The sequence below is a fragment of the Triturus cristatus genome, chromosome 12, assembly GCF_964204655.1.
Source record: "Triturus cristatus chromosome 12, aTriCri1.1, whole genome shotgun sequence".
NCBI lineage: Eukaryota > Metazoa > Chordata > Amphibia > Caudata > Salamandridae > Triturus > Triturus cristatus.
Window position 1 is genome coordinate 82,799,494 of NC_140595.1, and position 12,123 is coordinate 82,811,616.

At 51.8% G+C, this 12,123-nt stretch overlaps 1 protein-coding gene across 5 annotated transcripts in view; it reads right to left on the minus strand.

The window, feature by feature from the left end:
* SHC1 (SHC adaptor protein 1) overlaps positions 1-12,123 on the minus strand; it is a 127,588-nt gene that overhangs the window by 36,194 nt on the left and 79,271 nt on the right. For all 5 annotated transcript variants that reach the window (XM_085638750.1, XM_085638752.1, XM_085638751.1 and 2 more), the window contains one exon: positions 6,978-7,041. In XM_085638750.1, the coding sequence (XP_085494876.1) occupies positions 6,978-7,041 (64 nt within the window). The remainder of the gene's footprint in view (positions 1-6,977; positions 7,042-12,123) is intronic.

Below are 12,123 nucleotides of genomic sequence, written 5' to 3' on the forward strand. Positions count from 1 at the left end.
AAGAAATATGGGCAGCTCGTAACGATCAATGGCCACCAAGTAGAAGCCCTCCGTGACACAGGGGCCAGCATCACCGGGGTCCTCAGCCATTTAGTCCACGAAGACCAGGTCCTCCCCAACGTATTTTGCCCTGTCATTTCAGCCGACAACACAGAAAGCCTATGTAAGGTAGCCCTGGTGCCCTTTGAGTGGGGAGGGGTGGTCGGCAAACTGAAGGTCGCAGTGAGAACCTCCCAGCCCGTCGACTGTCTCCTGGGGAACGACCTGGAAAGTTCCCCCTGGGGACAAGTTGAGCGCAAGACCCACCTAGGGATGATGGGCCTCCCTGAGTGGGTGTGCGCCACCACTCGATCCATGGCGGCTCGACTGACCCCCCCCTGAGGGACGTCGACGACGCCCCGGCCCCTGAAGATGGGATGGTCCCGGCCGAGGGTCCCCACATCCCCCCACCAGAAGAGTCGATCGCCAGTGACGAACCCCCGCCTTCCGACTCCACCCCAGACACCGAGTTAGGCGATCTGCCCGAATTAGCCCAGTGGCGCCACGAGGGGGGCCCCTCCCGGAAGGAGTTCTGCCGAGAGCAGGCTACCTGTCCCTCCCTGGTCAGGCCCCGGCAGCAGGCAGAGGCCCAGGCCGCAGGCGACCAGACGGGGACGCACCAGGTATATTGGGAGAATTACCTTTTGTACAGCGAACAGAAGTCGGTGGAGCTAGGGTCCGGCCGGGTGCTGGTGGTACCCCTACGCTTCCGAACCCTCCTCCTGGGCTTGGCCCACGACGTTCCCCTCGCAGGCCACTTGGGTCAGGACAAAACATAGTCGCCTCGTGACTCACTTCTACTGGCCCAGAATGAAAGCGGATGTGGAAGCCCACTGCAAGTCCTGTCCCACGTGCCAGGCCAGTGGGAAGAGTGGAGGGAAGCGCAAGGCTCCCCTCCAACCCTTCCCTGTCGTCAGTACCCCTTTTGAGCGGGTCGGGATCGACATTGTAGGACCTCTGGACCCCCCAACTTCCCAGGGGCACCGGTTCATCCTCGTCCTGGTGGACCATGCCACCAGTTACCCTGAGGCCATCCCCCTGCGTACCGTCACGGCCCCCGTGGTGGGCCGGGCGTCGATGGGAATCTTCTCCCGCATGGGTTTTCCCCGCGAGGTCGTGAGCGATCGCGGTACCAACTTTATCTCCCGATACATGAGGTCCTTATGGCAACAATGCGGGATGTCCTACAAGTTCACCACCCCGTACCACCCCCAAGGAAACGGCCTGGTAGAGCGGTTTAACCGGACTCTGAAGGGGATGATCGCGGGCCTGGAAGAGCCCCTCCGGCGTAAGTGGGACCTCCTGCTCCCCTGCCTCCTATTCGCATACCGAGAGGTTCCCCAGAAATCCTTGGGTTTCAGCCCATTTGAGTTACTCTACAGGCACCCCGTCAGGGGGCCCCTCAGCCTGGTCAAGGAAGAGTGGGAGGCGGCGCCCGAGGCCCCCCCCCCCCCGAGACGTGTTCCGTTACGTCCTGACCCTCCGAAATCAGACTAGGAGGTTCCGGGAGATGGCAGAGGCCAACCTGGAGGCGAGTCAGGAGGAGATGAAGCGCTGGTACAACCAGAACGCCGCGCTAGTCGAGTTTCAGCCGGGCCAGCTGGTGTGGGTCATGGCCCCCGTGAAACCCTGCGCTCTCCAGGATAAATGGACCGGGCCCTTCAAAGTAGTTGAGCGGAAGAGCCCGGTCACGTACTTGGTAGACGTCCAGTCACCCCGGGACCCCCTCCGGGTCCTCCACGTGAACCGCCTCAAGCCCCACTTTGTGCGGACGGAGCTGAGCCTCCTACTGGCCACTGACGACGGGTCCGAAGAAGAGTCAGATCCTCTCCCTGATCTTCTGTGCACCAAGGAGAAGGACGGCTCCGTAGAGGGAGTGAACCTCTCCCAGTCTCTCACTCCCCAGCAACGTGAGGATTGCCGCCAGCTCCTAGGGCAGTTTCCGGACCTTTTCTCCTTGGTCCCCAAGGTCACCGACTGGTGTGTCCATGATGTGGATACCGGGGACAGCCCGCCAGTAAGACACCAAGCCTACCGAGTCCCTGATCGGGTCCGGTCCTGTATCCAAGCCGAAGTCTCGAAAATGTTGACCCTAGGCGTGATCGAACCCTCAGACAGCCCCTGGGCCAGCCCCGTGGTCCTGGTCCCAAAAGCAGCTGCCCCCGGGGTCGCCCCAGAACTCCGCTTCTGCGTGGACTACCGGGGACTCAATGAAGTCACCCGAGCCGATGCCCACCCCATTCCCCGAGCCGACGAGCTCATTGACCGGCTCGGGGCTGCTCGGTTCCTCAGCACCTTCGATCTCACCTGCGGCTACTGGCAAATTGCGCTCACAGAGGGAGCCAAGGAGCGGTCCGCCTTCTCCAATCCGGATGGGCACTATCGCTTTCGCGTGATGCCCTTCGGGATGAAAAATGCCCCGGCCACCTTCCAGCGACTGGTAAATAGAGTCCTGGCCGGGCTGGAAAAATTCAGCGCTGCATATCTCGACGATATCGCAGTTTTTAGTTCCGAATGGAGTGAGCACCTCCAGCACCTCCGGAGGGTGCTAACCGCCCTACGCCAGGCGGGCCTCACCGTGAAAGCCAGCAAATGCCAGATTGGGCAAGGTTCGGTAACCTACCTGGGGCACCAGGTCGGAAGCGGGCAGGTCGCCCCTCTGCAGCCCAAAAGCGACGTCATCCTAGCCTGGGAACCCCCCACTACCCAAACAGAGGTCCGAGCCTTTCTGGGCCTCACGGGCTACTACCGGAGATTTATCCGGAAATACGGCAGCCTGGTCGGTCCCCTCACGGGACTCACGTCCAAGAAGCAGCCCAAGAAAGTACAGTGGTCCCCTGCCTGCCAAGAGGCGTTCAATGCCCTGAAAACGGCCATGTGTACGGCCCCCGTCCTCCAGGCCCCCGACTACTCCAAAGAGTTTGTGGTACAAACTGATGCCTCCGAGCATGGCATCGGGGCAGTCCTCTCCCAGGTAAATGACCAGGGTCTAGACCAGCCCGTGGCCTTCCTCAGCCGAAGGCTGTTGCCCCGGGAACAGAGATGGAATACCATCGAGCGCGAGGCGTTCGCCGTATTCTGGGCCCTCATGAAACTACGCCCTTACCTGTTCGGCACCCATTTCAGGGTCCAAACCGACCATCGCCCCTTGCGATGGCTCATGCAGATGCGAGGAGAAAACCCCAAGCTTCTGCGGTGGTCAATCTCCCTCCAGGGGATGGATTTCTCCGGTGAACATCGCCCTGGGACGGACCACGCCAACGCCGATGGCCTCTCCCGATTCTTCCGCCTCAGCGAAGAGAACCCCCAAGAAGATGGATAGTTCTCTCCGGCTTTCAGCTGGGGGGGGACGCGTGTTAGACCCGGCCCTCGTAACGTAGTCAGACCTGACCCCTGCACCTCACACCAGCCCAGAGCCCACGGCCTAGCCGATCCTTCCCACCAGAACACACACACCCGACCCGGACTTCCCCCGTCCGTGGCCTTCCTCCTTCGGCCATCCCGGGCCCGCGTGCCCACTTCATGCACCAAGATGGCCACCCGGCCCCAGCGCGACCCTAGCCTATAGGCGCCACTCCGGCTGGAGGACATTGCGCGCCCCTTGGGATGAGAAAGGGAGGAGCAGTTTCCATCACACCTCTGCGCTTCCCTGGGAAGGTGGGTTTCGATCGACCCGCCGGCCTCCCCGAGGGCTGGCTCCACGCCTGCTGGGTGTCTGGGACTCCTCCCGACCCGGCCCTGAAAGGATCAAAGGACAATGGCAGGAAACCCCCAACAAGCGACCCCCAGGTGACAAGACCCCTGCCTGCACAGACTCCGGACATCAAAGAGGAGTCGCCCTATAACAAGGGGTGCTCTGGGACTGTCCGGCAGATTCGCCTTGGAACACCTGAGCCCTGCTGAGTGACTCGCGGCTCCCCTGAAGATCGTAAGACCTCCGAACCTGTGCTTGAGCCCTGCTGAGTGACTCGCGGCTCCCCTGAAGATCGTAAGACCTCCGAACTTGTGATTGAGCCCTGCTGAGTGACTCGCGGCTCCCTGAAGATCGTAAGACCTCCGAACTTGTGCTTGAGCCCTGCTGAGTGACTCGCGGCTCCCCGAAGATCGTAAGACCTCCGAACTTATACTCGAACCTGCTGAGTGACTCGCAGCTCCCACAGACTCTCTTGGTCCCGCCGGACCCCACGACGACAAGCGTATCCCCCAGCTCGAGGATTGTGAGCTGTGCGCCGGGTACGCTCCTGCATTTGATTCTTATCCCCAAAGACTGTCCCGCTACCTCCTAACCCCCCGCCAAGACTTTGTGAGCCCGCGCTCTACTTGTATATATTCTGCCTTGCTGATCATAAAGATACTACAACTCCGATCTGATAAAGATTTGCTCTTAAGAACTTCTCGTGTACTGTCTGTCGTGTGGTGCCGAGTGTACGATCCTAGATACGAGGTTCCTCCCCTGAGGAGTCTCCCGCCAGTGCCCGGCTACGATACCTCGAGGGTGGGTCTCAGGGCAGTCAGGGCCCCTTCCGGGCCCCTCTGAGGTCGCCTTCTAACACAGAGTAAACCTTTGAAAAGAAGCCGGGACATCCACACGCCTTTGGCCAATTGCGTACTGAAGCCAGACGCAAAGGCCAATAGCGTGTGAGCACAACATGCAGGCGCCTTGAAGAAAGCTGAAGTGATTCCAAGAGGTCAATTTCCTATGCAGCCCATGCGCGCCACCATAGGCTTGACCTAAAAAAACGTGGGCAGACCTTTGCCTGCATCACCCAAAAATGACGACATCAGACCATCCACTGATCTGCGAGACATTTTCATCTCATGCCATTCTCTTAGCGTGATTTTCCTAAGAAGGTTATGCGCACATGCAGTGTTCATACAGACATGCTAAAAGTATTTCATGTTAACACACATTATTTTCTTCAAAAGACAGGAAAATGTCCCTTCCTTGCCCACAATTAGTATGCAACTGGCCCCTCGTACTCTGGGGCCCCAAGAGTCACTGCTCCTCCTATATACTATTGATTGCCGATGCCAGCCACCCGACGCAAGAGATTCCTCGCCACACTGCTTTTCCAGTTCCTAGGCAGATAACCTTGAGTTAGGGTTGCCACCTGGCATGTTTTATACTGGCACGACCAGCATTTTAATGTCATGACTGGTACAAACATTTCAGGGGGGGGTAAGGGAGGGGGGGGGGGGGAAAATCACCTAGAGACGGTATTTGTTTCCCCTTATCAATATGCACTTTAAACAGTACATGTAATAAGAAAACATTTTAAAATGCCCTAATGAGCCCCGACTGGTAATTAAAGTAAACAAAGAGAGACAGGCCATGTTAGAATTGAACGAGGCTGACTTCATATAAAGTTCTACTAAAGAATCATGTCCAGGCCTTTGCAGAATGTTGAAACGTGAGCAGATGTCTGGTATTTTTCTCCGGGGAAGGTGGCAACCCTACCAGAGTCCACTCCGGTCTTAATGAGTGTTTAGGGTTGCATTAAACTGATGTGCCCGTTCAATCACTCTGTATGGAAACCTTGGTTAGGAGGGGACTTTAGACAACGCGTTATTTTTGGGGTACTTTCATGCAATTTAGGGGTAGCAGGAATAAGTACGGTATAGCTGGTAAGAGAAAGAGGAATATAGGAACAATTTCAACATGAATCCAATATGCCATTTTCTAAATTCGTGTTCGGAGGCATGTGTAACTATATAAACACAGTTGCGCCTGTAAAACATCGGCTCCTGGGGATTATACAATATTTAACGTAGTTAAGAAGCCACTCCCTTTAACTGAGACTTGGCTGCACAGACCAGAAAGTACTCTCTTTGAAGAATTTGCACCCTTGGCAAACAAACGCAGGCAAAAGTTACTTAACAACCAATAATCGCTACCACGGGCATTGCTGCAGGAAATGTACAGGGTGGAAAGTAAGAGCATTCATCGTGGGCGAGGGAGGACTTTTTTATATCCAAGGGCAGAATTCTCGCAACAACATTTGCAGACCAGTGCAGATTCCGGCTTTAACAACACAGTGTAAACAAGTCCACTGGGATATATATTGGAAGACAAAGTCATTAGAGGGTAGGTGGACTGGGAGGGGCAGGGGTGAGATACATCTAATGCCAAACTTCCACAATTAAGGGGGTGGGGAGGGGCGCTGTTGATTGGCAGGGTCTATTTGCTGAGGTCAGTGCTTAATTTGTAAAAAAAAAAAGTGCCAGGGCCCTTGTCAGGAGCTCCTCAACTTGCACCACCCATCGTCCCGGCCATCCCAGCGAATGACAGAACCAACACAACTACTAACCGTCACACTCCTACAAGTGTGACAATTCAGACTATTCCAGGCCCCCAAAGCTATAAGAATGGCTTAAGCAGCAGGTATTAGCCATTTTTAATGTATATTAAATTAATAAACAACTGTTCCGCTCATCTATAAATTTCATAGTCAACGCCACGGTTTGACAGACTGTCATAAGCTCCGGTGTTGAAAATGAAGTGCCAGTGTTGCGCACCAGAAACCACCGGCTCAAATTAAGGACTGGTTCTGGTAAAGTTCAATTTGGTGTATTTCAACCTCCTTTGCCGCTTATACTACGCCCACAAGTTCCAGGAAAAACAGTCCTTTTTCTCCATTTCATATCTAGTTATAGGAGCAGAAACATGCGTATAAGATGACTGGCAGGAACCAATCCCCTCACCACCACCACCACCCTCAAATTTTGTCTGAATAGTATCATCCTATTTGCTAAACAGTTTCCCACAATTTCGACCACTCCTAAACGGGACGCTCTTTTGGCTAAACATTGGCTACTCTGCCATGTAGCAGATGAATGTTTAATGTGTGTTTCTTTCAAGCCTTCCACCCAAGAAACGACAGCGTTTAATTGGCCACCCAAGACATTCCTGTAGAACAACCCAGGGGTCCCCGACTCACCTTTCTTCTGCGCAGAGCACCCTTGGCGCCAGGTACCGCCTCACACACCAGACTGATGGCTTCCCTAATATTGGAGACACAAGGTGGCACATGAGAGGTTTGTATGCATCCATGTAAATTCAACATTCAGCCTGACCCACCACAGCTTTCAAGGGAGTAGCCAGAAAATTTAAATACCCCCCACTTGAAACATACCTATAATCAGAGCGAGCATATTAAGTGAGAAAATGCGACCTTCCTAAGAAGAGTTCCTTTCACCCCCTTACCTATCCTTTCATCTTCATTCAATTTATCCATCCATCTGTCCATACTATCGCCTTTAGATGTGATGGTCCTTTTCACATAGGCAAGGAAAATGCCAACCTGAGCTCAGCGAATCCACTCCCAGGGCGGATACCACACCCAAAACTGCTGTACAAATCCATTTAATTTATAATCCCCTCCCAGGACTAGGGTGTAGAGCGTTTGACCAAGGAGGCCCAATCCACACCCTATTGTTCACACGATTCATTGAAGAGAACGCCGTCCTCGACCCGTCCCAATCCGGATTCCGAAGCAACCACAGCACAGAGACCGCCCTACTCGCTGCCACAGATGACATCCGCACCCTCCTGGACCAAGGCCACTCCGCAGCCCTCATCCTACTCGACCTATCAGCGGCCTTCGAAACCGTCTCCCACCGCACACTAGATACCCTTGTTTCGGTATACAAGGCTGTCAAGCAGCCTGAATGGAAATATATTTAATGCATGAATGAAACACTAAAAAAATACACAGATGAAGGGCGAGACCGCTTTTCCACTGTACATTACCCAACACTTTAACTCGCCACAGATTCAAATATGCAGAATACATGAATTATCTTGTCGCGAGGAAAGTATACGCCCCACGAAACTTACGCATAGCTCGCAAAACGTCACAGGGGCAGCGACTTATTTGATTTATTTAAAAATGTAACAGACCACACAACTTGCCAAGGCTACGTGAGAACTGTACAACTGAGGTGAAATAGAGTATGTCACACAATTAACATTACTTTTAAATTTTGAAATCCAATAATCAGGGGTGGAAGGGTAATGGATGCGTGAATTTGGACACTGCTTGAAAGGATGGCCCTCTCAAAGGCCTGCATGGCTGAAGCCGAGGCAAGCGGAGACTTCCAAACAGACCCTACTATTACATCAAATGGGGCCTTCTGTTCGCCAACTAATGGAAATTCCAAGGCCAACTCCAAGACTTAAAAAAAAAAAAAAAATTTAAAAACTATATGGGGGGGGGGGGGGGGGGGGGGGTAGAACAAGTATCAGTATACTGCTGTGCATCCAGAAAAGTTGTAAATCAACAGGTCATGAAAACTTACCATATAAAACACTAGGCCTGGATGGAATCTTTAATTAGCTATGGGCGCAGGTCTAGGATTATACCAAACTCCATACATTACAGAGGGAGGGAGGTGGGCGCTAAAAGACAAATACATAGCAGTACGGAGTGGGTGGGATTTGAATTAGTATGCAATGGTTGGGCGGGAGGCATTAAGTTGGTGGGCACGCCCACCTATTTGTATTGTACTTGATTACCTTGTGAAATATTTTTGTATTAAAAACTACTGAACCCATAAAAGTTCTATCTCCCTAAAATAAAAATAGTGTAATGGGTACTTAAGAGTCCTATGTCCATCACTCAGTCAAACTTTCACACAGTCTCAGGTTCCAGGCTCTCTTGGTGTATATATAGCTCAGGAGTATGCACCATGAATTCCAGAATACACACTGAGCCGTGGGGTGATCGAGAGACCATCAGAGATGGCTTAAGATCCTCCTTTCCACAGGATCCAGCTAGGAGGAAGTAGAAGGTGTTACATTGACATAACGTCTCCAGGTGGACTCTCTCATGAGGTTTGGATGCAAAAAAAACAAGCCTTGGCAAAGCCAAAAGGGGTCACCTTTGAGATCGATTGGTTCTACCAATGTAGTTTTTTCATGCTGTACAACATCAGTAAAAATGCTGATGCTAAGTAGAACAAAAGGAGAACGGTGAAAAAAAAAAAAAAAAAAAAAAAAGCTACGTCACTTTGTAGGTGCTGCTGCATCATTTTGTAGGTGAGTGCATGAGTTGTAACATAGCTGCCATCTAGGATCGGTCAATAAAACTATGAAAATGTAGTAGCACGAAAGCACCTTTAACTATAAAGCGGAATAGCCGGTGGCAATTTGCTGGCTGATCTGCAAAGCCCCCTCCCACCCCAAAAAAACAGCGAAAAATAATATTTATAAAGGTGCATTGGGGGAAAAGAGGGAGGGGGTCTGGCTAGGGGGAAGAAGGGAAAATAAGCACACAGGATAGGGAGTAACACAGGTGAAGGGAGAAGCAAAAGCAACATGGTGCAGGACGGAAAAGGCATGGACGAGAGAGAGCAACTCCGAGGGTGTGGGTGAGATGCACATGAGGGACACAGCTGGAAAACACATGCTCTTTCATGGAGTGTTGAAGTTAAAAAAAAATAAAAATAAAAAAAAAAAAAAAGGATTGTCCCAAAAAGGGAGTAGTGTATGGACACAAGTAAAGAGGATATAGTACAATGGAAAGAAACACAAGATGGACAAGAGGACATCGTCCTCTGCAGATGAGGTTTGAACAAGACTGTCATTACGCTGTCATTTTTCTATGGTATCAAACCTTCGTTGTGGTGGAGGAGACAGGTGGAAATTCAGAGAGCACCTTCAAATTCACTGGAAGCTCAACTACCATGAGCACTGGCCTTCGAGAAGCCAAAAGACACGTGTAAACATAAGAATGACTGCTGGCTCAACACCAGTGGTCCACTGATCTGTAGTAGTACATACTCAGGTGTTTTGTGAAGCAAAAATGTGTTCTGGGCTAATCAGCTTTATATCTGCACAAAATGTATGTACTGGAGGGAATGTACGCAAGAATTGGCCTTCTTATTGTACTGCAATTGTATTTACATAGCGTTTACTACCTCATACGAGGTGTCGAAGAGCTTTTTCAGCAAGTAGCACTCTACTCTGGAACCCATAAAGGATTAGTGGTGAATTAGTATAGTGAAATATGAAAGTAATTTGAGTGGTGGATAGGTTAGTCAGTTATTTGGATTGAGAAGGATAGCGGAGGGATAGAAAAGGGAAAATGGTTTGCATTTATAGAGCGCTTGTTACCCCTGACTGGGTGTTGAAGAGCTTTTTCGGCGAGTAGCACGCTACTCCGGAAACCATAAAGGATTAGAGGTGAATTAGTATAGTGAAATATGAAATTTATTTGAGTGGTGGACATGTTAGTATGTTATTTGGAATGAAAATGATATCGGAGGGATAGAAGAGGGAAGGATTAAAAAACATTGTGTTTGTTTTGGAGCTCATAGCAGTAGGAGGAGGGTTGGGATAAGTAAAAGGGAGGTGGAGGGAGAAAAGTCCGAGGGAAGGGTTGAGAAAGGCTCGTTTTGGGGGGAATCGGAATAGTTAGACGTATAAGATGATGCAAAGAGGGGCAGAGTAGGGAAGAGTCGAGAACGGGTTACTTTGGGGATCATAGCAGTGGTATGGGGTTTAGGATGAATGAGAGCAGAGGTAGAGGATACATTGATAGAGGTATAAGGTGAGAAATAGGGTAGTGCATTGGATATGCTTAATTAGAAAAAAAATAATAAGTATATAGATCCAATAAGTACATGGAAGGTATACAGGTATATACCGAAAACCACACCACCTACAAGGACGCCATGACTGACTACCACAACCAGATCAGAGCCACCAAGAGGAACTTCATCCACAACAAAATCCTGGCCAACTCCACCAACTCCAAGGAACTTTGAGTGTCATTCAAGAATCGACCAACCCACGCAGCAAAGCCACAGACATCAACCCATCCCAAGACCTCTGCGGCAAGCATGGAACCTATTTCCACCTCAAGATCAAAAACCTCTTCAATAACTTAATCGACCCTCCACCAGGCGCCACAGATGGCCCCCTTCCACCCAGAAACACCAGCCAGCCCACCATCTCCAACTGGACACTGTTCACGGCCGAAGACCCTGCCTCGACCATGAAAAGCATCCACTCGGGCCCCCCACTGACCCCTGCCCCCCCCTCACATCTACCACAGAGCCGCGGCTGCCACCACACCCGAACTACAACGCACCATCAACACCACCTTCAAAACAGGCACCTTCCCAGATGACTGGAAGTGCGCAGAAGTCAGACCTCTGCTCAAGAAGCCCACAGCTGACCCCACCAGCCTCAAGAACTACCGGCCCATCTCGCTCCTCCCCTTCGCAGCCAAAGTTGCAAAGAAAACAGTCAACAGGAAACTGACACGATTCATTGAAGAGAACGCCGTCCTCAACCTGTCCCAATCCGGATTCCGAAGCAACCACAGCACAGAGACCGCCCTACTCGCCACCACAAATGACATCCGCACCCTCCTGGACCAAGGCCACTCCGCAGCCCTCATCCTACTCGACCTATCAGCGGCCTTCGACACCGGCTCCCACCGCACACTAGTCGCCAGACTACACGACGCAGGCATACAAGGAACAGCCCTGGACTGGATCCGATCATTCTTCACCGGAAGAAGCCAAAGGATCAGACTCCCACCCTTCCTCTCTGACCCCACGAAAATCACCTGCGGAGTCCCACAGGGTTCATCCCTGAGCCTCACCCTCTTCGACATCTACATGGCCCCCTTCGCAACCATCGTTCGACAACATGGCCTCAACATCGTATCCTATGCCAATGACACCCAGCTTATCCTCTCCCTCATCAAAGATCCCACCACTGCCAAACTCAACTTCCAGAAAGGAATGCAAGACGTCGCAGTCTGGATGACCAACAGCAGCCTGAAGCTCAACGCCGAGAAGACAGAAGTCCTCATCACCACCCCTTCTGCATGGGACAGCACCTGGTGGCCGACCGCCCTCGGAAGCCCACCAACCCCCTCAGACTACGCCAAGAACCTCAGCATCGTATATACTCATCACTCACCATGAACCGACAGGTCAACGCCATCACCTCCAGCTGCTTCAACACCCTCCACAAGACCTTCAAGTGGATCCCCTCTGGGTCAAGGAAGACAGTCACCCATGCACTCATCACCAGCAGACTGGACTATGGAAAGGCACTCTACACCATCA